The 26,533-nt window shown below is 42.9% G+C and overlaps 1 protein-coding gene and 1 pseudogene across 2 annotated transcripts in view; one reads left to right on the top strand and one right to left on the bottom strand.

Annotated features, from left to right (window-relative positions):
- DPH6 (diphthamine biosynthesis 6) overlaps positions 1-26,533 on the bottom strand; it is a 180,691-nt gene that overhangs the window by 30,580 nt on the left and 123,578 nt on the right. For both annotated transcript variants that reach the window (XM_036296618.1, XM_036296629.1), the window contains exon 6: positions 1,263-1,324. In XM_036296618.1, the coding sequence (XP_036152511.1) occupies positions 1,263-1,324 (62 nt within the window). The remainder of the gene's footprint in view (positions 1-1,262; positions 1,325-26,533) is intronic.
- Positions 4,203-6,840, top strand: LOC118649492 (annotated as a pseudogene).

Below are 26,533 nucleotides of genomic sequence, written 5' to 3' on the forward strand. Positions count from 1 at the left end.
GTGAGCATAGATACAATGCTGGCCATAAAGCAAATCGCCTTAGGAAGAGTCTAATCAGAGGGGCATGGAAAGTAACCATGCCCATTAGATAGACTTAAATAAATGAACACCAACTTGTCTAGAAATCAAATATAATTTGTCATAATTATATAATCATTTCATTTTTATTTTAATCTTTACTATTTGCCTAAAACATATTAGGTCCTTAATAATGCTTAATGAAAGAAAGAATGAATTAACATCTTAGGAATTTCTAAGACTTTGGTACATATTGATAAACTACAAAATAATCAAATATAAATAACTCAAAGAAAATGTGAAAGCCATAAAGTTAATGAAGAGTGTAACTGCCGACAGTTCACATCACAGCAATGGTATTAACAATGCTGATGAATTAAGAGTACGGGAGGGAAAATGATAACATTAAAGGAGATCATAAAAGTTCTTTCATAAAAAATACGGTGATTTTCTTTTTTTCCATCATGACTGTGGAATAAAAAACTCTAATAATTATACTATTCTAGTTCATGAAGCACTCCCATACTATTCATACATTTGCCCCAAAACTCTAGTAAAATATAGGATGGGAAAAAGGTTTATAGTTGTAGCACAAATAATACAATAATTAATAAATAATAATATAAAAATAAATTCTGTGTTTTGCATACTCACAACTAAAAACCTACTTTTACCCACCTCTGTATAACACAATTAATAGAAAAGAGTGAAAATAACTGAATTTTTCTTTAATGTTTAGAAACATTTAGGATTTGACAACAATAATGGCTAAGCAATTGTAACGTGAAATCTTGGGAAACTTCTTTATTACTCTGTAAATTAATTTTCTAATTGGTAAAAGAGAAGAAGTTAAAGTAGATATTCTTTAAAGGAAGTTTCTACTCACATTTCTGTTGAAAAAACATCTAATCACAAAGATTATCAGATACTTATGAGTATAGGACTTTTTGTATAGCCTAACATATCCATTTCAATAAAAGTAAACTTTCTGATAGAACAATTTCCTTTTATATACAGCTTACTTTTTTACTTAGGCCAACAAGCTGGTAATAATTTCTATAATTAATTTTAGACATTTTAATACCCATTAGAACTTTAAGGTTTTCATAAAAATCTATCATGAATATATCTGAGTTTTTCTAGATTAAATTTGATTTCATAATTATAACATACCACTATTTGTTCCGCCCTTTAGATACCTACAGATGCCTACATTTTGAGAAACATGTAGTATAAATTCTTACCTCTAAGAGATGAGGCTCCATTTGATCCAGGGTTTTTCCAAGATGCTTATCTGGACTTAAACCTGCCAAGAAAGTTTAAAATTTTTAAAATAAATGTCTAAGTAGCAATAAAAAAAAAAAATAAATAAAAAAAAAAATAAATGTCTAAGTAAAAGTTTAAAGACATATCTCCTTCCCTCAACCTCTCCTCATTTGGAAACCAGTATGTGTGTATTTTAAATTGGCCCTAAAATAAAATGTACTTTGCTAATATTTACTTTTATTCCCTTTCAATAACTGTTTTTCTTGTTCCTGAAAAATGTTTTCTTCCAATTCATTTCAATTGCATTTTGTCAACTACCAGATTCACTGTTTCAATTCCCCCCCCCCTTTTTTTAGGAATTGTATGTAATTAGAACAAAAACAAGTATCATTTCAAAAATATAAAATTTAAAACCTTGATATTTTAATTTAATTTTTATTCCTCTTTACTATTATTTATATTTTAAATTGTATTTATTAAATTGATTAGGGTGACACTAGTCAACATGAACATATAAGTTTCATGTGTGGGTTTCTATGTTACAAGATTTGCATATTGCACCTTGTGTCCACCACTCAGAGTCAAATCTTCTCTTGTCACCTCATATTAGGACCCCCTACAATCCCCACCCCCTTCCCTCTGACAACCACCACTCTGCTGTTTGTGTTCATAAGTTTCAGTTTTATATCCCACATGAATGAAAACATGGTTCTTAGCTGTTTCTGACTTATTTCACTTGGCATAATGTTCTCAAGGTCTATCCATGTTGTTGCAAATGATGCTATTTCATTCTTTCTTATGGCTGAGTAGTATTCCATTGTGTATATGTACCACATCTTCTTTATCCAGTCTTCTATCACAGGACACTTTGGTTATTTCCATGTTTTGACCACTGTGAATAATGCTACAATGAATATAGGGGTGCATATATCTTTGTGAATTCATGATTTTGAGTTTTTCGGGTATCTACCCAGGAGAGGGGTTGCTGAGTCATATGGTAGCTCTATTCTTAATTTTTTGAGGAATTGCCAGATTGCTTGCCATAGTGGTTGTACCAGTCTACATTCCCACCAGCAGTGAATGATATTTACTTTTTTCCACAACCTCTCCAACACTTGTTATTGCTTGTTTTGTTGATACTGGTCATTCTAACAGGTATAAGATGGTATCTTATTGTAACTTTGACTTGCATTTCCCTAATTGCCAGTGAGGTTGAATATTTTTTTCATATATCTATTGGCTATTTGTATATCTTTTTGGGAGAGGTGTATTTTCAGGTCCTCTGCCCACTTTTTGATTGGATTGTTTGTTTGATTGGTGTTAAGTTTTACAAGTTCTCTATATGTTTTTAATTTTATTTTTTAACTCATGGACAACAGTGAGAATTTTCTGATTCATACCTATTTTATCTGAACTTCAAACATCTTACTTAGAGAATAAATAGAAAATAGAAGAGTGGTAGACTGGTAGGCTTATCTAGTTAATTCACCATATAAAAGGCTAAGTGACTGACCGTACATCTGTCCGACCGGCTGGTTCATATGACGCTCACTGGCAATTTAAAAATAAATGTTGACTCACACATGTGCGATACATATAAAGCTCTTGCTGGTGCCAATGGCACGCGTGTGTTTCTCGAAACTGAAGTATTAACAGGATCTGCGGAAGGAGAGGTTGTTCTGATTTTAAGAATTGCCGTGGCCAGTTTGGCTCAGAGGATAGAGCGTCAGCCTGCAGACTGAAAGGTCGCGGGTTTGATTCTGGTCAAGGGCATGTACTTTGGTTGCGGGCACATCCCCAGTGGGAAGTGTGCAGGAGGCGGCTGATTGATGTTTCTCTCTCTTTAATGTTTCTAACTCTCTTATCTCTCTCCCTTCCTCTCTGTAAAAAAAATCAATAAAATATATATATTTTTTAAAAAAGAATTGATTTGTCCCGTCTGACACTGGCCTCCCATTAAAATTAATTCAAAGACAGTTTCTTGTGATGCCAGCATTTGCAATGACTATTAATAAATCACAAGCGCAAACACTAGACAGAGTAGGAATATTCCTACCTGAACCCGTTTTCGGACATGGTCAGTTATATGTTGCTTTCTCTAGAGTTTGAAGAGCATGTGATGTTAAAGTTATAAAAACTTCATCACAAGGGAAATTAGTCAAGCACTCTGAAAGTGTTTTTACTCTTAATGTGGTATACAGGGAGATATTGAATAAGTTAAATCACTTTATCAGTTATTGTTTTTATCACTGTTGTTTTTAAATCACGTTTTTTTGGTTTTATGTCATGTTTTTATATCATGTCTTTGTTGTTGTTATATCATGTTGTTATTATTTATAAATCTATATATTATTTTCATATAAATTTTACTAGTTTTCTTTCATCTCTGACGCTTCTATTATAGAGAAAGGGTGAATAACGATATTAAAATATTTCTTCTAATTTAATTTCCTTTCATTGTGCATGGATCCATGCACCAGGCCACTAGTAGCATATAAACACAAATAGTTGTACCATGAAATTAATATTTCACTTTGATGACCACTTCTGTGACAATGTATTTTCCAAGTAAAGACAGAGACAACAATGAAAAATAATTATGTATCAATAGCATGTGCATAGTCTCCTAAAGATGTTGAACCAGTGGCTTTTGCAGCGGCAGCAGCCACCACTAATACAGGACAAACAGAGGGGAGGTGAGGGCTGGAGTTCCCGCCCGGCCCCCACTGGAGGTTGGAGCCTGCAGTCCCTCCACAGTGGTGATACTGAGCCCTGGGCCTGGGCTCTGACCAGGCGCATGCAGGGTACCAGAATGGACTCCCAATGACTGGCCAATCCAGGGGCTTCACACTGGATTTCCAGATACACAAAATGGCTAACATTATGGAAAGAGAAGTATAACCTTATCTTCTTTCACTATGGGGGTAGGTTTGGCAGATGGAGAAGCTGATCGAACTTCGATCTTGCCACATTTATAAGTTGCTAAAGTTTAAGATATGCTTCTTGGTGATAGCAAAGATGTCGTTGGACCACAACTGTGAAGAATCTCAACTTCTGACACCAGGAAAGATGAGTCAGTGCCAGGGGAAAGAAGTTTATCCAACCCAACCAAAGATTTGTATCAGCAATTTTTTAAGTCCAGCAAATCCTCATAGCCAGGGTTTTGAAAGAGGAAAGGAAGACATTTCTCAAAATAAAAATGCTTCTTCTCTTTCTATGTCAAAAGCAAGTCTGAGTCTAAACTTCAAAATGACTTGGAGAAGGGCAGTTCAGCTTCAAGCAAGCTCACTAAAAAAGAATACTGTATCTCAAGGTGGAAAAAAAATTTACTGAGAAGAAAAGAGCCGGGAAGGAGTTACTCAGTTCAATCACAGACCCTTCTGTTACTGCTAAGGCTGATTGGCTGAAGATTCGTGGTGCTTTAAAGAGGTGGACCAAGGTTGGTGTGTGTTGAAACCCAGGTGCTACTGATTTATAAAGCCCCCCAAAATGGTCAATAGGTAGGAACAGCCCTTCTGAATGCCTGTGAAATCGTTGAGCATCCATCAATAAAAGGATGGCTTTTGTTTCAAACTTTTTCATCCTTTGGAGCAGTTTATTTGGGCGGTAAAGGGTCTAAAAGGTGAAGAAGTTGGATTCATAACTTAGCCCTTTCCTAGCAGGATCATCTGAGCTACTTTGGAGTCAGATGGAAGGTGCTGAACGGATGTTTTGGAGTTGGCTTTGAAATGTCCTAGTCTTCTTAAACATATAATGACCAGGGAAGGAAAGGAACATGAATTGAGCATTTCATCAGAGAGTACACATGTGAGTGTATATCACTTATTACATGCTAACAATCTCCACAGTCGCGGCAACTTCTAGTTAAATGATAGTGAAATTGAACAACAGCATTTTGAGGACCAAGATATGTATTCTGAAAAATCCAATAAAGAAAATGACCAAGAGCATGATGTGCCTGACAATGAGGTGATAGGGAAAAGCGAAGAAAGTGACACAGATACATCAGAAGGCAAGATGACACATATATCGAACTTGAGCCTCTTGAGCCTTTAAAGGAGACCACCTACACTGCTGAGCAGAGAGCCATGAGGGACTCAGAGGGGAGGTGAGGTATCTCATATAGCAATGGTGTCTGAAGAAAACCAAAGCCTTATCTAGGCACTGCTGAGAAGTCCGTCCTGGCATGAACCTGTCCTACATTTATTTTGTCCTACATTCTTTTGTGAATAAACTTTCATATGACTATTGTCATGTAGATTTCCTACTGAAGCTGCTTTTGAAGAAAATCTTATTTCTGTTTGAAGAAAGAAGTGAAATGGTATTTGTCAGGATTCTATAAAAGACCAAAGGGACTGAACCTTATCATCATACACTTGGTGAGACTTTCAGTCATTTGTGGATTCATTCAGAACAAACAGCAAAACTTTTTATACTGCTGAACAGGTGTCCCACCACTACCTGCCTTTTATGTTAGTACTGAAAGGATGGGTTTTGCCTCAGTGGTAGTATCCTAGCTTAGTCCAAGTTCTATGGAAACTCACTATCTGCAATATTAGATGCAGAAGCACAATTAACTTTCTTGAATAGAGGTGAAGATTATGCAATAATAATGCCATATGCTCACTGTAAAGGAATTATTTATGCACAGTGACACAGGAGCTTGGTGGAACAGTCAATATTACATGTCAAAAAAAACTAGATACTGTGCAATACTTGAATTTAAACTAAAGCCATTTCTAGGTAGTTGTGAGTGCCTGTGTTAATCAGATAGTAGGGAAACTTAAACTGGGAAAGGAAGTCTTAGCTACTCTGGAAGGCCATTGGGAGAGTGAAGTTTTTATGAATGACAAAAAGACTGATAATTCAGAGGTTTTCTGGTACCTAACACCAGATGTTAAGCAATGGAGATTAATAAGGCACATTGTAAAACTGGAAGAGCAGGGAGACTGAAGCAGTGAAACTCTGGCAGCAAGTCACTAGAGCTATAAATGCAAAAGACCAAACCGCAGCTACTATACAGAAGTAAGTTTCAGAGGAAGCTCAAAGATAATGTGCCAGAGATTGGAAAACAAAAATGAAGAGTGGACCTACAAGTTACTTGAACTTGATCAACACATGGGAGAATGGCATTACAAGTTTGCAGATACTCGACCATGGGACTCACTTAATGGTATGATACAGCTAGAAAAAGATGGTGCAATCCAGACCAAAATGAAACATTGCACTCCATGGTTAATGTCCCAAAAATGAAACATAAGCCAACCAGGCAACAGAAGAAAGTGGCAAAAGGCTATTCATCCCCAGAGCCTGATATACAGGATTCATCCAGAAGTAAAGCCCAATCAGTAAAACCAAGTACAAGAAAGAAAGGGATTGAATTGGGAGATAGTCAAAATTCCACTGAATCTATAAACACAGAAAGAAATGATGGCTCTTTGAAATAATTTAGTTTCAAACATATCTGCCCCTGGATTATTTTCTGCAAAACAAAGACTACTTCATCGTTCCCTCCCCATTTTGCTTCAAGTCATAATAAACTTCATATTTAAATAGTTCTTTACAGTTGAATCAATGAATTTGAATAATCAGATTCAGCCTGGGACCAATGTTCAAGTTGGCTTGATCTTTATTAAAACCTCACACAGAGATGTTATCCTTTCCCTGCCCAAGGTCATAAAGTTAGTCTTTTATATTTTCTTTTCAGTTTTAAATGTTGCTATTCACATTTCAATCTTTAATCCAAGTAGAATTTACTTTTAGCTATATATGGAGTATTATAACGGTCTCTCTTGTTTGTGTATAATAACTACTGTTTATGGAATCCCTTCCCTACTGAGGTACTGATGTACATGCCACCTCTGCCAAACACAGAGTTGGCATTCATATGTAAGTCTGTGTCACGTCACATATAATTTACTTTATACTATTTCAGTATCACCAGTGCAATATACAAGTGTCTGTTTAATCTAGTAGAAATGGTTAATTGGCCAGTAACAGACTTTTTTAAGAACCCATAATTCTAGAGGCTACAACTCCTAGTTATCTTTATCTTAGAATAGAGGCCCGGTGCACGGTCCCTAGGTCTGGCCTGCGATCAGGGCCATCTTCTCTGGCTGCCAGCAGCAAGCCCCACCCCCCACTGTCACCAACACCCGGTTCCCCATTTGCCATCAGGCGATTGGAGCCTGCTGGCCGGGGACGGGGGTGTGGGAATTGAGAGATCGGCTGTTCCTGCCCACTCGCCAGCCCCCGCCCCTGCCACAGGTCGCCCTCTAGTGTGGGGTGACTGGTGGGATGGGGGCCTTGATCTGGTGCCACCCACGTCCCCCACCACCCAGTCCCAGTTCCCCGTTTGCCATCAGGCAATGGGAGCCTGCTGGCCGGGGAAAGGAACTGAGAGGTGTTCAGTGCGCCTCATAGTGACTGGTTGAGCAGTTGTTCTGCCTTTAGGGTCAATTTGCATATTACCCTTTTATTACATAGGACTAGAGGCCCAGGGATGGGGGGTGGAGGGTGTGTGTCCCTCAACCCAGCCTGCACCCTCTCCAATCTGGAACACCTCGAGGGATATCCGGCTGCTTGTGGGATCGGGCCTAAATGGGCAGTCGGACATCCCTCTATAATCCAGGACTGCTGGCTCCCAAACACTCACCTGCCTGCCTGCCTGATCACCCCCTAACCACTCCCTTGCCAGCCTGATCGATGCCTAACTGCTCCCCTGCTGGCCCGATTGCCCCCAACTGCCCTCCCCTGCTGGCCCGATTGCCCCCAACTGCCCTCCCCTGCTGGCCTAGTCACTCCCAACTGCCCTCTTCTGCAGGCCTGGTTGCCCCAAAGTACCCTCCCCTGCAGGGCTGGTCCCCCCCAACTGCCCTCCCCTACAGGCCTGGTCGCCCCAACTGCCCTCCCCTGCAGGGCTGGTTGCCCCAAACTGCTCTCCCCTGCTGGTCTGGTCGCCCCAAACTGCCCTCCCCTGCTGGCCTGGTCCCCCCCAACTGCCCTCTTCTGCAGGCCTGGTCGCCCCCAACTGCCCTCCCCTGGCAGCCATCTTGTGTCCACATGGGACGGCCATCTTGTGTGTTGGAGTGATGGTCAATTTGCATGTTACTCTTTTATTAGCTAGGATAGGCGAGAGAAAGTTTGCTAATTAACCTAAAGGCAGTTAGAAATTACTTTTCCTTGTAAAATTTATTTATTTAAGAAAACAAATTATATAGTACTCACTATGTACAAGGCACTGTTTTAAGTGCTCTATAAATATTAACTAATTGAATTCCAATAAGTAAGTACTATTATGGCCCTCATTTAACACAGGAGAAAATTGAGGCATTGAGAAGTTCAGTGATTCTCTAAAGCCATCCACTACCAAGAAATAAAATCAGGATTCAAACCCAGGCAGTCTGGCTGTGAAGCCCAAGCATTTAATACCATACTATGCTGTTTTTCCATGCTGGGTTAAGGATGTTTCCATCTGTACATCACTTGTTAAGATTTGTTTATTGTTTTTATGATTATACTAGTAACCCTGCGCATGAATCTGTGTGCCAGGAGCTCTCTGTGGGGCCTGGCTGCTCCATGCCCGCTGCCCAGAGGCTCTCCATAGCCCAGAGGCCCATCCGGGGGTGGAACTCTTGTCTCGTCGCCACGGCGACAATGCAAGCATTTCGCCAGGCCGCTCACACTGCCCGCTCTCAGCGGCTGTCCCCCCAGGACTGGGGGACTCCGGCAGGGCTGAGGGACTGGGCACCGCCATCTTTGTGATGGAGTGATGGTTAATTTGCATATTACCCTTTTATTAGATAGGATTTGTTAAACATGCTTAGAGCATAAACAAAGACCAAATTTTATATAAGTACTTTGTCCATATCTACTGAGATGCATTCTCCAACATTTTCACCAATACCGAATCTTATTAAATTTAAAACTTTTGCCATTCTGATAAAAATATTGGTATTTATCTCATTAGTATTTTTATGTGCATATCTTTACTTTTGTATGATTGAGGTTGAACATGTTTTTCAGATATTTATGGCCAGATTTATAATCTTTTTTTTTTTTTTTACTGTAAATTTATTTCATATTCTTTGACCATTTTTCTAATTGGCTATCCATCCTTTTTTAGTAATATTGAAACACTTCTAAACCAAGGCCACTAGTCCTGTGCTTATCAACAGTGTTTTCTTTCCTAGGGTTTGTCATTTGTTTTATGAATTTTCTTATTGCAGAATACTTTATTGGTGATTGGTCTTTTATTGATAGATCTTGTCAGGTATTTAACAGTTTTTGGGTCTCATCAAAGTGCCAGCTATTTGTATTGTTTTCAATATTTTCTCCCATTTTAATTTTAAAAATTGTATTCTTACTTTTATCATTTCCTTTCCTGTTTTCTTTGTGTTCACTCAATAGCTCCTTTATTTCTGTTTTTTTGAGTCATTTATATTTACACATTTCTTATTTTTAAATAGAAGAATTTAAGTCCCAATTTAGCTGTAGCCCAGAAGATGTGAAAAGTGGCATGTTTATTATCATTTAGTTTTCAATATTTTGTCATTATTACTGAGTCATGTAGAATTACTCTTGGTCAAAATATGTTTGTTTATTTTCACTATTTTGTGTTGTTTCCTAATTTGACTGCATCATGCTCAAGACTAGTCTTTATTGGGACAATTTTACAAAATTCAGTTAAGTTCCTTTGTGATTCAGAACATAATTGAATTTTATGAATGTTCCATTTGTGCTTGAAAAATGTGCTCTTTATCTGTTGAAAGCAAGATTCTGTACCCAAGCATACAAAACCATAATCACAATTTTTAATTCTGCATTTCAAACCTATGGCCTTATTATAATTTGGTTTCCATAAGTCATCAGTTTCTAATAAAAGGTGGTAAAATCTTCCATTATAATTTTGGTTTTAATAATCTCTTGTAATTCTGCCAGTTTTGCGTTATTTAATTGACAGCTATATTGTTATGTGTATACAAATTCACAATTTCTAATACTCTTGTTGGGATTATTCCTTTTATCAAGAAGGAGTGACTGACTTTTCATCTCCATATGTGATTTTTATCTTATACTAGAGGCCCAGTGCACAGATTCATGCACTGGTGGGATCCCTGGCCTGTGCCCTCTCACAATCTGGAACTCCTCAAGGGATGTTGGACTGCCAGTTTTGGCCCAATCCCCGCAGGCCAGGCTAAGGGACCCCACCAGTGCATGAATCCATGCACCGGGTCTCTAGTATGCATATAAGATCTTTGGTTAATCTCTTCCCACCCTCCCCCCTCCCCTCTTCCCTCTGAGATTCATCAGTCTGTTCCATGCCTGTGTCTGTTCCCTGGTGGTCACTGCATATCATAGCTACTGGTCGAATGGTCTAACGGTCGAGTGGTCACTTAGGCTTTTGTATATATAGATTCTATTTGTCAACATTACAACACCAGCTTTCCTTTGCTAATATTTTCCCATTATTTTTTCTCAAATTTGTATTTGTTTTAGATTCTTATAAACTACATATAATTAGATTAAAAATATATCCTATTACAAATACTACTCTAAAGAACTGAGATGAACTATGTTACATTATATGTCTGGACCTGTTTCTATCATCTTTTTGTAGATTTTGTTACATTAAGTTTTCTATTTTTTTCCTTAGCTAATTTTTGCCTCATATTGGATTAAAAAGGATTTTTGTCTATTTTCTCTATTGTTTAGGAAGCATATATTATACTTCTACTCTTTCAGTAAGCACTTGTAATTTTTAACATACATTCAAAGCTACAGTATTTTAGTCTAGATGTATTATCTAAAAATTTATGGCTCTTAGAATATAAATCTAAGAATTTATGTTTAGCATCCCTTTGACCAAGAGAAATGATTATGTTTTGATTAGACACTAAGTAAGCTCCTCAATTTTAGTTGTTATTATTGTTTTAAATTCCAGTCCCATCATTTTGTGCAAGAAAAATTAAGCTTACCAATATATTTTACAATGTCTATGCTCTCCATTTTCATTCATTTCTCCTAGAATTGAATCTATTTCTCATGTGAAGTCCACTCTTTAGTTTTCACTGAAAATCTGTGAGTGGTAAACTCTTCTAGTTTTGTCATGTCTGATAATGTCCTAATTCACCCTCACCATTATATAATAGTTTAGTTGTAAAATATCACACCTTCAAGCATTAGTTGTTCCTAATGAGATTTATGCTATTTTTATTGCACAGCACCTGATATGCACTTTCAATTACAAAACTTTCTTTAAGCTTAGAATATTTTCAACTATTATATCTGCAAATACTATTTTTTTGCCCTTTCTTCAATTTTTTTTTCTGAAAAAATCTAATATACAAACATTGTAATTTCCAAATATCCTCCAGATTTTTAAACTGCTCTTTCACTTTGTCCCCCTCTGTCCCTCTGCCTTCTGGGTGAAGAACGTTTTCCTGCTTTAATCATTCCCTCTGACTTAGCTCCTCTAGAGTTTATTCTTCCCACTGAGGTTTTTAAATGTTTCATTCCCCAAATTTCTAATTAGTTACTTTCACATCACATGGTTGCTGTTTCTTTCTGGGTGATTTATTTTTCTAATTGATTGCTTTTTCTTTAATGGGTGTTATGTTTTTCTTTATCTCTTTGAGGTTCTCCCACATATGGGGCACTTTCAGTTTGTTTCCCCACAGGATTATGATCTCCCACCTGTTTGCTCCCTGAAGCTTTGTATTACATCCCACAGCTTCAGTCCTGCTTTCTATTGAATGTGTCTTTTCATTTCTAATTCACAGAGTTGTTTATAATGTTTTCCACCATAGCTATGTCTTTCATACTCTTCCTTCATATATTCATTTATTACTGTCATGGGTTTGGAGTAAAAATTTGGAAAACTTAAAGCATGAATATACAAGGCCAGTATAACTAGATGCCATTTTTTAGCCTCCCTTCCATTTAATTCCATGATTCCCATATACATATGGGTAACACAACCCACACATATCACATTGAGCTTTCAGGCTCTAGGTTATGCATCATTAAAATCATTTTAAAAGTCTTTCATGATTGAATCTAAGAATTTATGGTTTGCATTCTCTACAAGGATCAAGGAGTAAATAAATGGCTGTCTAAAAAGCATGAAAGGGAATTTAAGAGCATACAATGTCTACAGGTGAGCACTGGAAGATCAAACTGGTGATCTTACAATTTTTCTTGCAGTCTTTTAATTCATTGTAGGGTCATCAAATCCCGGTTCTGAACTATTAAGGTAAGAAATAGCTATTACATCTCATTTCAGAGACAGCTGCATTCAATGATGGATAAAGAAATTTGACTTGCCTTTAGATAAGGGAGTCAGTAAAATATGTAAACTTAAGCCACCCTGGGCACAGTTTTTCCACATGAATCTGTGATCATCAATACAAAGTACACCTTTGTAAAAATGACAAGTCATTGGAGACCTCATAATCATTGCCCAAATGACATGCATTTCAGATGGAGATCCCTAGCAATTCAAGTACTGTCCTTGAAAAATCAATGGCCTGAAGCCACCCTGATCTGAGATCTCTTTTAAATCAGTTGAAAATATCATACATGGGATGATTATGAGATGATTTTCGTCAGGAATGTGGTAGAAAGATTTTTATTATATACTAGAGGCCCGATGCATGAAATTCATGCGGGGGTGTTGGGGGTGGGAGAGGATCCCTCAGCCCGGTCTGCACCCTCCCACAATCCAGGACCCCTTGGGCCTAAACCGGCAGTCGGACATCCCTCTCGCAATCTGGGACCCCTCACTCCTAACCGCCCGTCGGCTCGCTCCATACTGCTGGGTGCACTGCTCCTTAGTGCTGCCGTGAGCCTGGCTTCTGGCTGAGCAGCACTCCAGCTGTGGGAGCACACTGACCACCAGGGGGCAGCTCATTGTGTTGAGTGTCTGCCCCCTGGTGGTCAGTGTGTGTCATAGCGAATGGTTGTTCTGGTCGTTCCGCCATAAGGGTGGCTGGGCTTTTATTATATAGACTAGTAGCCCAGTGCACGAAATTCGTGCACACTGAAAGGGATTTAATTAGAGGAATGTAATTTGGACTCACTAATATCAATAATATGTGAGCGTGAGGCAGTCCGCGTTTCTGAAATTCAAAGACATGAATTTTAGCTATTACTTTGCCAAATAAATGGACTTTGCAGATATCATTTAAAAGAGCATTCAGCTTCATATTAAAAACTCTGGCTACCAAGTCAGGTCTGTCTTCAACTTTTTGCCAGCGTTGTAAATTGTTTGCAATATCTGCCCATTTGGGGTTGCATGACATGGTTATGAATAAATCAGGCTTGCCATACTTCGTTACAATTGCCATAGCATCCTGATATCACTACTGCATATTTCTGGGACTACCCTCAGAAGATGATGGAAGTATTATCATTTTACCAATTGGCACATTGTCATTTTCAGATCTAGATTTGAGATAACCCATCAAACCACTATATTTTTCAACTCTCAACTTAGATTGGTTTGCTTTGATGAAATTTATCCGATTGGCCTCCATTTTTGAATATGAATCCACGATAAACTGTTGAGTTAATTTTCCTGCATTTAAAATAGGATTGAACATGTCCCACACAGAGATGAAATCCATAATACTGCATTTGTGTGACTCGTGTCCTTACATTTTGTCTAGTATTATTGTAGATTAGACTGTTGTCTCTGAGTCTTAATGCAATATCTGTTCCCCAGCCTTTTTCACCACGTGGAAAAAGAATAAGACATGTCATTGCATCTAATGTAGGAAACAGGATATTGATTTGTTTCATTTTAGTGGCATTTGGATTATTGGGATCTGGTTTACAATGAATGAGCAAGTCCCTTTCAAAAGGAGGTTCTCCATCTTCGTTTCTGAATATGACAGCAACCTCGGTTACACGGGGAGAATTATATCTACCTGGGTCACTGTTACGATCATATTTAATTGCCATTGTTATCTCTGTGGGAGCAATACCTTTTGCTGCTGCTTCAGATTGGGCTTCCTTTTCTACCTCGTGTAGCATCTTGTACGATTTTGTTAATTCAGTTCTTTCATGCATGACATTGTTGATGTTGATCATGAGTCTTTCTGAGCAGCCCTGGTTTTCTGGAATTGCTAATCTTTTACTTGTAGCTTCGGCTGTTTCCAAAATATAGAGTTGAGCAAACTTCCGAGAAACACCATCCGAAGGATGTAAAGTTCCAGTATGGTGATAAACTTGTCCATGTATTCTAAAAGGGTATGGCCCATATCCTTATGGCGATGCAATATTTGCACCCATGGAAGCAAAAGCAAAAGAACGATTTATGGAATGAAAATTTTCCATGAATTTTTTACTGTCAGAATCTTCATTTGTCATTAATCTTTTTAAATATGCTGGGTAATCTGGAAAATGTATATCATTTGGATAGACTTTCTCTTTGTTACAACATCGAGTAAATTTCCCATTGGATGTTTTTTTATCAGAGGAATTTAGTGATAGGCAAAATTCACATCGAATAGTCATTCCACCACAACTATGTTCGAGGATTGCATCGTCATGTACTCCATTTTCACTGAGAAGGCCGTTCCTACCGGTATTGGTAGTACTTGTTGATGATTGTTCTCTAGACATATTCTGTCATCGCCACAGCCTTCTTTCAACTTCAAAGGTACATTGGTCTTTAGACATTTTCTGTTGATAACGCCGGTGTTTTTCGGCATCAGAGTGACGTTTTTCCAGTAGCTGGTGTTCAGATACATCCTGTTGCAGGCGCCGCCTTCTTTCAAGATCAGACGCACGCTGCTCTGCAGACAGTTTCTGTCGATAACGCCGGCATCTTTCAGCTGCAGAGCTACGTTGCATCAACAGTTGTTCTTTAGACATAGTCCCACCTCTTTACTGTCATAGTCTGAGATGCAGGTGAATGAGAGTGCTGGCTGTCAGGCTGCTGAGAACTGTCTGACCCATGGCTGATTCTGGCTGTTTCTGTGGGGGTGGGACTTTCTCCTCCCTGCTGTCAGTTTCCATAGCTGTGATGAGGAAGCTGGGGTGACAGAAGGAGCTGCGCCCTCCAAGCTGCCCCCCCCCCACTCTGCCCTATGTCCAGTGGTCTCCTGCTCTGCCAAGTCCTTCAAACCTCCCGCTCTCCACCGGCAAGGTCCCAGGAGCCCGCGGGCATGGATAGGTGCCGGCACCTTGGCTCCCCGACTGGCTAAAGTCCCAAAAGTCTGTGGGCGTGGCTACGGCCTCGCCTCCTGTGGCCGGCAAAGGTCCTGGGAGCCCGTGGGCGTGGCTTGGCATGGCAGGCCTCGCCTCCCGTGCCAGCAATGGTCCCGGGAGCCTGCAGTGCAGCCGTGGCCACCATCGCCTCCTGGGGCGCCTGACACCTGTGTATGCAAATTAATTGCCATATTGTTGGGTTAATTTGCATAGTCACTCTGATTGGCTGGTGGGTGTGACTGGTGGGCATGTCTTGAGCGTAGCGGAGGGATGGCTATTTGCATGTTTATCTTATATTATATTATACTAGAGGCCTGGCGCACAAAAATTTGTGCACTCGGTGGGTCCCTCAGCCCGGCCTGTGCCCTCTCACAGTCTGGGACCCCTCAGGGGATGACCAGCTGCTGGCTTAGGCCTGCTCCCCAGGGGATTGGACCTAAGCTGGCAGAAAGACATCCCTCTGGCAGTCCAGGAACCCTCGGGGGATGTCCACTTGCCAGTGGGGAGCAGGCCTAAGCCATCAGTCAGACATCCTTAGTGCTGCCGTGGAGGCGAGAGTGGCTCCCACCACCGCTACTGCGCTAGCCATCCATGAGCCCAGCTTCTGGCTGAGCGGTGCTCCCCCTGCGGGAGCATATGACCAACAGGGGACAGCTCCTGCACTGAGCATCTGCCCCATGGTGGTCAGTGCGTGTCGTAGCAACCGGCTGTTCTGCTGGTCTGTCGATCTGCATATTAGCCTTTTGTTATATAGGATAATGTCTTATTATGGGCAAGGCCTCTAATTCAATTTTTTTTAGGTACTTAAAGGGGCAGAATTTTCACTTGAGCCTGAAGCTAAAATTGCCCTTAGCTCAAAAATCTGCATACCACTGAGACACATCTTGGTGAGGCTTATTCTGAACCCCCACACTGTTCTATTATGTGTATAAATATTGGGATCCATCTCATCTCTTTAGTGAAAGGAACCTTTTGTTATGTTACAATGACTAACTTTATCTCATGAGTTGTGTTTTGGCTTCAAGCCTGCAAGTATTCATGCAGCAACTTCAGCGCTTCTGTTCAATATTTACATGGCATATCTTTTATTTTATTTTCTCTAAATCTTTCTAGATTTTTATGTATTAGATAGGAATAGCCCATGGACAGAGACAGTAGTCTGGCTAAGGCCTGGAAGGGGTGGGTGCAGGGTGGAGGAGATCAATGGGGAAAAAAAAACAACAAAAAACTGAAACAAAGGGACATCTGTAATACTTTCAACAATAAAGATACATTTTAAATAAAGAAAAATATCTTAGTTGAAAAGAGTTTTATGTGAAATAATATAAGTAATTGCTCTACACTGTACTTTATATTCTCAACTCCTCTCAGAGAGATATTAATTGACCCTATGTCACTTAATATTAATTGACCCCATGTTCAATGACTGCAGGATTGATTTCCACCACACCGACCCAGCACTGACTGCCATGAGGCTGCGATCAGACCCTGCTTTTTTCTCCCGGTCTGTTCCAGACCGAGGGTTCTATCTCCGTGAAACCCGGGTCAGTCTTTGCATCGGGCAAGTGGAATCGCTGAGGCCTATTTGAGAGTTGCCAAGGCTGGGAGCATGATCTCAGAATAGTTAAAAACACATTCCTGAAGTGATGCTAGGGGTTCTCATTAAAAAGCCCACATGTGTCTGTGCTGCACCAACAGGGTTGCTTTAACACAGATGCCTCCATCCGCAAGCCCACCGGCTCCAGGAGCAGGCGGGAGGCTGAAAGTGGCCATGGGTAGATGAGGCCGGTGCCAGGCGACCTGGCAGGTGTCAGCAGCTTGGCTGTCTGAGCCCTAAGCGCGGGGAGACAGGCTCTGATGTCACCACCGCGCGGAGGATTTGACAGCAGCGGCTTCAGAGCTTGTTGCTATTTTGTTTTATTTATATCTCCTTTTCCCTTTAAACCTCTAGGTTGCCTTTGTTGGAGAGAGGAGTAGCCTTTGCAGCCTCCTCGGTGGAGAGCAGGCCTTCCATCTGGGTTCACACCCAGCGAGACAGACTCCTGTTTAGAAACACGTGTGGGTCTTGCATTATTTGCTCTGTTACCCAAAAAGATGGTTTTAAAATTCTGGCACGTAAATGTGTTTCCTACTTATCCACGACGGCCGGCCGAGCGCAGCCACAGGCATAGCCACAGTTCTTCACTCCTTTGCAGGCCTCTGTCCAAGGGCGGCGGTGCAGGCGCTTCACAAAGGGAGGGGGACGGAGAGCAGGTGGGGCAGCCCTGCTTTTCCCAGACCTTCTGTCTCAGTCCCCATTTTCCTGCTCCGGGTTTGTAGGTCTTCCTCTTGAGGCGGATTCAGGCGTCTGGGGGGACATGTTTATCACACGCTGTTTTCCGTGTGGGTGGTCAACAGGGGGGTGTTCCTGAATCAGGCTTCCTTCGGCATTGCAGTGGGGCTGGGGGGGGGGGGGGGGGAAGACAGCATGAAGGTGCAAACACAACTTGTGGGGACTTCTCCCTGAGCGCCTTCTGTATACCTTCTGTATACCTGGTGGGCGTCTCCCCTCAGAAAGGGCGCTCCCTGCGTCTGCAACCAGTAGGTGTGTGTGTGTGTGTGTGTGTGTGTGTGTTGTGGGGGGGCGGGGAGGAGGAGGAGGCTGGTTGGCTGCTGCAGTGCCCTCATAGCCAGTGTCAGCGGGTGGGGCAGAGTACCTGGGACCCTGGATTCCCTCTGGGGTTTGCAGAATTTCCCCCTCCCTTTGTTCTCCCATTCTCCGCGGAGGAGGCAGCTGTTGGCAGACAGCAGGGCGGATTGATCCGCCATCAGACCTACCGCTGGACCTCCAGGGAGGTTTCCTGACCCTTCTGTGTCCCCCGCTCACCTGGAGTCCCTAAAATAGTCGGGGTGTCAGCTGCTCAGAGGCTCCCGTGAGCTCATGGAGGTGGGCCCTTGGTCATCGGTTTTTATTTTTTTACTACATTGTTTCCGTGTGCAGTGGTCACACTTCATCTGGAGCAGGGCGGGCTCAAGTGACCTTGTGGAGTGTCTAGGGTGGGGAAGCAGCCGCAGTGCCATGGTTGTCAGTGCCTGCAGCTCCGGACCACCCCACTTAGTTTTAATCGCAAACCCGCCTTGGACAGGCCTTCAAGGTCTTTTTTCCTTCTGTCTGCTCACATTCAAGTGCTGGCAGCGCTGGTCCCTTGGTGCCTGGCCTGTCCTCTTCAGATTCAACCTGCAGGACTACTAAGGGAGCCAGTCCAAAGGAGGGGAAGCAGCCTCAGTGCTGATCGCAATCACGGGGCACAGGCAAGGCCGCACACAGGCCTGGGGTGCCACCTTGCCTGCGCCCAGGCTCTCCTATGGCAATGCAGCTCTCTCTCCCTCCGATTGCCATGCGATCACCGGGCGCAGGCCAGCCGGCACCCCTGGCCGCCAGGGTTCTGGCGGTGCCGCCTGGCCTGCCCCTGGCTCTCTCTCCTTCCAGTTGCCATGGCGATCACGGGGCAACAGGCCAGCCAGCACCCACAGGCCCTTGGGGATGGGGTGCCGGCTGGCCTGCGCTGTGGCTCTCACTCCCCCAATCGCCATGGCGGGCTGATGGCGGATCAATCCGCCCTGCTGTCTGCCAACAGCTGCCTCCTCCCCGGAGAATGGGAGAATAAAGGGAGGGGGAGATTCTGCAAACCCCAGGCCCTGGGGGATCCTGGGGTGCCGGCTGGCCTGCGCTGTGGCTCTCTCTGCCCCCATCGCCATGGCATCACAGGGTAGCAAGCCAGCCCGCAACCTGCCCGGTCAGGCCGTGAGGGCTGGTCTGCGGGGCTCTCTCTGCCTCCAAACCACAATGCAATCAGGGATCACCACCGCCTTTGCCCGCCCCCCACCTCTTGCCTGCCGCCTGGGTTTCTGATCCCTTTGCCTCCCAGCATTGTGGCTACGTATGCAAATTAACCGCCATCTTTGTTGGCAGTTAACCGCCATCTTGGCTGGCAGCTAATTTGCATATCGCCCTGATTAGCCAATGGGAAGGGTAGCGGTCGTACGCCAATTATCATGTTTCTCTTTTATTAGATAGGATAGGATAAGATTCTGTTTATATTAAAACCCTTTGAGAGACTGAAAAGTTTGTGAAAAAGCCACAATGTTCCATGGCCTTTTTCAATGCAACTCAACTTCAATTTATTCCTGTGCTTGGAAAAGATATTTCATTTTTAGATTCATTCAACTTAGGTGCCTCCTTTCTAGTGAAGTCTGGGTCATGAATGGACATAAACTGGGCTTCGCCAAAACCTAATAGTCTGTTCAGTTTACCTCCTGAATTAGTCAGCTATAGTATGTGAGTCTCAATGTATCTATCTTTCTTATGAAAATCTTTATAATTATTGAGATGATTATATTTACTAGTATTGACATAAATATGAATATAAATAAATATCAATATTAATAAAGACAATTATAATCCATAGGATCCAGGATGATGTTATGTTCAGAGTACATTTTAACTCAAATAAATAAAAAAGTTACTTCAAGTTACTAACAAAATTTTCTCAAGTGCAACCCTAACCGGCCTGTGGACTGAAAGGTCCCAGGTTCGATTCTGGTCAAGGGCATGTACCTTCGTTGCAGTCACATCCCCAGTTGCGGGTGTGTAGGAGGCAGCTGATCAATGTTTCTCTCTCATCAATGTTTCTAACTCTCTATCCCAGTCCCTTCCTCTCTGTGAATAATCAATAAAATATATTTAAAAAAAATTTTTTTCTCAAGTGCAGAAAAATTTTACTGTAGATCCTGACACCTAACCATTTAATCATATCTTATAGACATTCTTTGATGGAAATGGGGTGGGTGAATAAACCCAGAACAAGACCTAGGCACTAGATAACTCCGTGTAGAAGAAATTAATTAAAAGGAAGAACCATAATTTGCAGAGCTGACATCTATTTTACTTTACTTGCATGTATCAATGGGAAGCAATTACAATTCAATTAAAATATTCAATTTTATTACTTTACTGACTGACCTTGAAGTTAATGCCTGTTTTATTTAATTGCATCATCTATGAATAAATGTTAGCCCTATGATGTTATGCCCCATTATTTTCAATGCATATTTCAACTTCTCAACTGAATTATATCAGTTAATTTATTATCTACTGTCATGAAACCAAGTGGAGGTTTATTTCTTCAGGACAGCCGAATATATGATATAAGAGAAACATCACAAAATGTTTGATAATGCTATTTTTAACAGTCAAGTAAAATGAATTGTGTTCACATCTCGACTTTTGTAGCCTAGACTTTTACTGTAAAATCAGTAGGTGTTATTAGAAAAAGTATAATCACTCTGAGAAGTAATTTCCAGTCTGCCTATAATTCCTGATAAATTCAAAGGAGACAGGAATGGAATATCCCATGCATTTTGAAGTTAACACACACACACACACACACACACACACACACACACACTCTCTCTTAATGATCCCTTCTTATTTCTTCCAGGCTCACTGACCACCAGAACAAGTAGATTCACTTTAAAAAGTTCTAATGGTTATGTTGGTAAATATAACTTTTTGTTGTTGTTGTTCCCAGACTCTAGTTGAGCATACTACTATATTGTAATTGAGCATTTAAGAAATACAATGATTAAATTTGTACTTAAAAGAACAGATAAGAAATATTATGTAATCTTTAAAGTAAAAATGAGCTCACATTTTAAAAGATGACTCTTTGGGGAAAATTTTTATTTCAGTTTCCAGATTTTTCATTTCTACAATTAGAATACTAAATGCTTATCTATCTTATAGGTTGTGTTAGGATTCATCTCAACATGTAACTGGTTTCTGAAATCTATGAACTAGCATTTCGCTTCAGCGTAAGTAATAAAAGAGACACAGGTACTTCATGGATTCACTTTTAAAATGATAGCATCCATGAAATGAATGACCAATAAATCATATCCTATCTAATAAAAGAGAAACATGGTAATTGGCGTACGACCACTACCCTTTCCATTGGCTAATCAGCGAGATATGCAAATTAACTGCCAGCCAAGATGGCGGCCAGCAGCCAGGCAGCTTGAAACTAACATGAGGCTTGCTTGCTTCAGTGATGGAGGAAACCAACGTTCCCCGCCTGCCTTGCCGGCCTCTGAGCCTGCAGTTTGAAACATTGTAACAAATATAGAAGCTAAACAAAACCCCAGAAACCTGCTTTCAGCAAACCAGGAGCTCAGAGCTGGAGTTATACATTGTTTAGATTATAGAACTCAAACAAACCAGATACCTGCTCTCAGCAGCAGAGGCCTCAGAGCTAAAGTGGGCCCAGAATAAAAAAAAAAGAAAAAAAGGAGCAGTTGGGATCTTCAGCCCTCAGCCTCTCACCCAGACTGGCCAGGCACCCCAGTGGGGACCCCCACCCTGAAGGGTGTGTGACCAGCTGCAAACAGCCACCATCCCCTCACCCAGGCTGGCCAGGCACCCCAGTGGGGACCCCCACCCTGAAGGGTGTGTGACCAGCTGCAAACAGCCATCATCCCCTCTCCCAGGCTGGCCAGGCACCCCAGTGGGGACCCCCACCCTGATCCAGGACATCCTTCAGGGCAAACCAGCCAGCCCCACCCATGCACCAGGCCTCTATCCTATATAGTAAAAGGGTAATATGCCTCCCAGCACCGGGATCAGCGGAGCTGCGAGGCCTCCCAGCACCGGGATCAGCAGAGCCGAGAGGCCTCTCGGCACCGGGATCAGCGTGACAGGGGGCAGCGCCCAAACCCCCTGATCGCCCTGCGGCTCTGTGTGTGACAGGGGAAGGCGCCACAACCTCCCTATCCGCCCTGCTCTGTTTGTGACAGGGGAAGGCGCTAGAACCTCCTGATCAGCCCTGCTCTGTGCCTGATACGGGGGGAGCTCCCCAACCCCCTGATCGCCCTGCAGCTCTGTGTGTGACAGGGTGCGGTGCCCCAACCCCCTGATCGTCCCTGCTGTGTGTGTGACAGGGTGAGGCGCCCCAACTCGCCGCGCCCCCCCCCCCCCCCCCCAGGCCCTGCTCTGTGTGTGACAGGGTAGAGCCATAACTTCCCCATCGGCCCTGCCCTGAGTGTGAGAGTTGTGGTGCCCAAACCCCCTGATCGGCCCTGCTCTGTGGGTGATAGAAGGCGGTGCCCAACCCCCCCCCCCCCATGGGCCCTGCTCTGTGTGTGATGGGGTAGAGCCATAACCTCCCCATCGGCCCTGCCGAGTGTGACAGTGGTGGTGCCCCAACCCCCTGATCGGTCCTGCTCTGTGGGTGATAGAGGGTGGCGCCCCAACCCCCTGATCTGCCCTGCTCTGTGTGTGACAGGGGGGGTACCCCAACTCCCCTATCGGCCCTACTCTGTGAGTTACAGGGGGGAGCTCCCCAACCCCCTGATGGGCCCTGCTCTGTGCCTGACAGGGGGGAGCTCCCCAACCCCCTGATCGACCCTGCTCTCTGCGTGACAGGGTAAGGAGCCCCAACCCCCCTGATGGGCCCTGCTCTGTGCGTGACAGGGGGGAGCTCCCCAACCCCCTGATCGACCCTGCTCTGTGCGTGACAGGGTAAGGAGCCCCAACCCCCCTGATGGGCCCTGCTCTGTGCGTGACAGGGGGCAGCGCCCCAACCCCCTGATTGGCCCTGCTCTGTGCGTGACAGGGGGCAGCGCCTCAACCCCCAGATTGGCCCTACTCTGTGCATGACAGGGGGCAGTGCCCCAATTCCCCAATAGGCCCTGCTCTGAGCCCGACCAGGGATTGGGCCTGACCTCTGCCACCCGGGAGCAGGCCTAAGCCAGCAGGGCATTATCTCCCGAGGGGTCCCAGACTGCGAGAGGGCACAGGCCAGGCTGAGGGGCCCCGCCTTCGCCCCGAGTGCACAAATTTTTGTGCACCTGGCCTCTAGTTAAGTATAATTATGCAGTTAATGATAACCAATACTTGCTGGCGATCGCCCAAACAGTCCTTTTATTAAACCTTTAAAAATACCATATAGTTTCACATCTAAAAAAATGAAAAAAAAAAAGAAAAAGATATGTTTCAAACAAAACAATTTAAAGGGGAATTTGACATATTTATTTTAGAAATATCTTCCTAATCCTTTTTAGTAGTTTTTTCAACATGATGAGTATTGAAAATTGAAAGGACCTACATATGAGTCTGGAGTGTCTGAAGGGGTGAAAGTTGAGGTTAAAAAAGTGACAAAAACAGATCATACAGAACCCTTTGTTTCATTTTAAAGAGTTTATATTTGAATGTAAGGTCACAGAGAAGACAGAAATTGTAAGCAGATGAATGACACAATCCAATTTGACTTTTGGAAAAATCAATCCTTGCCAGAAAACAAGACTGAAGGTAAGAAGGTAAATAAAGGGGCTGCTGCAGTAGTTAGTAAGAGAGGATGTTAATAGACAAGGCAATAGGTATGGAAAGAAGAGAACAGATTTGAGAGCAACATATAGTAGGTAGGATATATTGTACTTGCTGATGAACTGGGCATGGGGAATACAGGAAAGAGAAAAGGGAAGGATGAGTCTCAGGTTTCTGATTTTGACCAAATGAAAAGATGATGGCAGCAAACCCTACTTATTCCAGATATAGACAAAATAGAACAGAAAAAAGTGTGGGAAGGAAAGTAAAGAGTAGATTCAATTTTAGACATGTTTGAGGTACCAGTGAATAGCCTGAGAAGATATATCTAATTTACAACTAGGTATATGGAGTTAGAGCCCAGCAAAGAGGTCCAGGCTGGAGATACTAATATAGAAATAGAAGACATGAGATGAAATTACTCAAGAAGAGTATGTGAAGTCAGAAGAGAAAGCACAGAAAATAGCTTTGATGAATATCAAACTTTAATCACACTGTAGTTAGAGAGCTGCCCAAAGTGCAAATTTGATTGGGTCATTGGACAAGAGAGTTACAAGAGCACAGGCATCTAACTCTTCTTTTCTTCATGTGATGGTTAATTATATGTATCACTAGAGGCCCGGTGCACAAAAATTTGTGCACTGGGGGGGGGGGGGGGAGGCGGATGGGGGTTGTCCCTCAGCCTGGCCTGTGCTCTCTTGCAGTCTGGGACCCCTTGGGGGATGTCCACCTGCTGGTTTAGGCCTGCTCCCCAGGGGATCGGGCCTAAACTGGCAGTCAGACATCACTCTGGCAGCCCTCAGGAGATGTCCACTTGCCAGCGGGGAGCAGGCCTAAGCTGCAGTCGGACATCTTTAGCGCTGCTGAGGAGGCGGGAGAGGCTCCCACCACCACCGTTGTGCTGGCAGCCGTCAGCCTGGCTTGTGGCTGAGCAGAGCTCCCCCTATGGGAACGCACTGACCACCAGGGGGCAGCTCCTGCATTGAGCATTTGCCCCCTGGTGGTCAGTGTGTGTCACAGTGACCAGTCATTCCCAGTCGTTCTGCTATTAGGGTTAATATGCATATTCCCCTTTTATTACATAGGATAGAGGCCTGGTGCACGGGTGGGGGCCGGCTGGTTTGCCCTGAAGGGTGTCCCGGATCAGGGTGGGGTCCCACTTGGGTGCCTGGCCAGCCTGGGTGAAAGGCTGATGGCTGTTTGCAGGCTGGTCAAGCCCACCAGTGGGGACCCTCACCCCATGAGTGTTTGGCCAGCCTGGGCGAGGGGCTGATGGCTGTTTTCAGGCTGGCTACAGCCACGGGCTGGAAGCAGGTATCTGGGATTTATTTATCTTCTATAATTGAAACTTTGTAGCCTTAAGCAGAGCCCAGGTCCTGGAAGCCTGGATTGCCCTTGGCAACCTAGGCTCCCAGCCCCTCCTTGAATGGAGGCCATGCTGGCTGGAAGCAGGTATCTGGGGTTTATTTATCTTCTATAATTGAAACTTTGTAGCCTTGAGCAGAGTTCAGGGCTGGCAGGGCAGGCGGAAAGCTTGGCTTCCTCCATTGCCAGGGGCAATCCAAGCCTCCTGCTCACTCCAGCTCTCTGGCCACTGCCATCTTAGTTGGGTTAATTTGCATATCTGCTCCTGATTGGCTGGTGGGCGTGGCATGTGGGTGTGGCTTATGGGTGTAGCGGAGGTATGGTCAATTTGTTTCTCTTTTATTAGATTAGACTAGAGTGGGCCATGGAGTGCCCACATTAAACACTTTCTGTGCGTGTCTGTGAGGGTGTTTCTCAATGAGACTGGCATCTTAATCGGTGGTCTCTGATTACCCCTCACCCCTGCAATGTGGATAGGCATCATCCAATCCAGTAAGGGTCTGAATAGAACAATAACAGAGGAAGGAGAAATTGCTTCCCCCCCTTTCTTTTTCTGCCTCAATACTTGAAATGGAACCTCTCATCTCATCTTCTCCTGTGTTCAGACTGGGATTTACATCATTTGCTCCCCTGGTTCTCATGCTTTCAAACTTGGACCGAATTATACCATTGGCTTTCCCGAGTCACCAAATTGCAAACAGCAGATTGTGGGACTCATCAGCTGTCGTAATCATGTGAGCCAATTCCTCAGAATACGTCTCTTTTGTATCCTAACGGTTGTGTTTCTCTGAGGGTTCCTGGTTAATACATTTCCCCCTCCTTTCCAAACTCCACTAAAAAGATTGCCGAATAAAAGAAGAAAATGTCAGGAATGAAACTACCCAGAACTTGAACTAAAGTCTGCTTGAGTAAAAATAAAATCAAATTCAGAAGAAAGTCTGTCTTAAGACTTTTCCAGTAAAAGAATAGCTTCCTAGAAAAAGAAGTCAGGAAACTCTGGAGAATCCTGATTATAACACATACCACAAGATCTTGCACTGTGAGATGCAATAGCTCACCTGGTTCTTATGTACATTTACACTGACTGTGACCTATAAACATAACAAAAAATTGAGACATCAGCCAATATAATAGTACCTATCTGAAAGATAATTTATTAGAGGACAAACCCTACAAACTTTATAACATATCCTTGCTCTAAGAAGTTTTAATAAATAGCTGTTAGCCCTCAGCTAAGATAAGAAGTCTCACTTTCCAACCATGGCAAATATGAAATTACATTGGTAGTAAGGCACTAAACATAAATATTTG

Source organism: Myotis myotis, unplaced genomic scaffold (genome assembly GCF_014108235.1).
Source record: "Myotis myotis isolate mMyoMyo1 unplaced genomic scaffold, mMyoMyo1.p scaffold_m19_p_1, whole genome shotgun sequence".
Lineage (NCBI taxonomy): Eukaryota > Metazoa > Chordata > Mammalia > Chiroptera > Vespertilionidae > Myotis > Myotis myotis.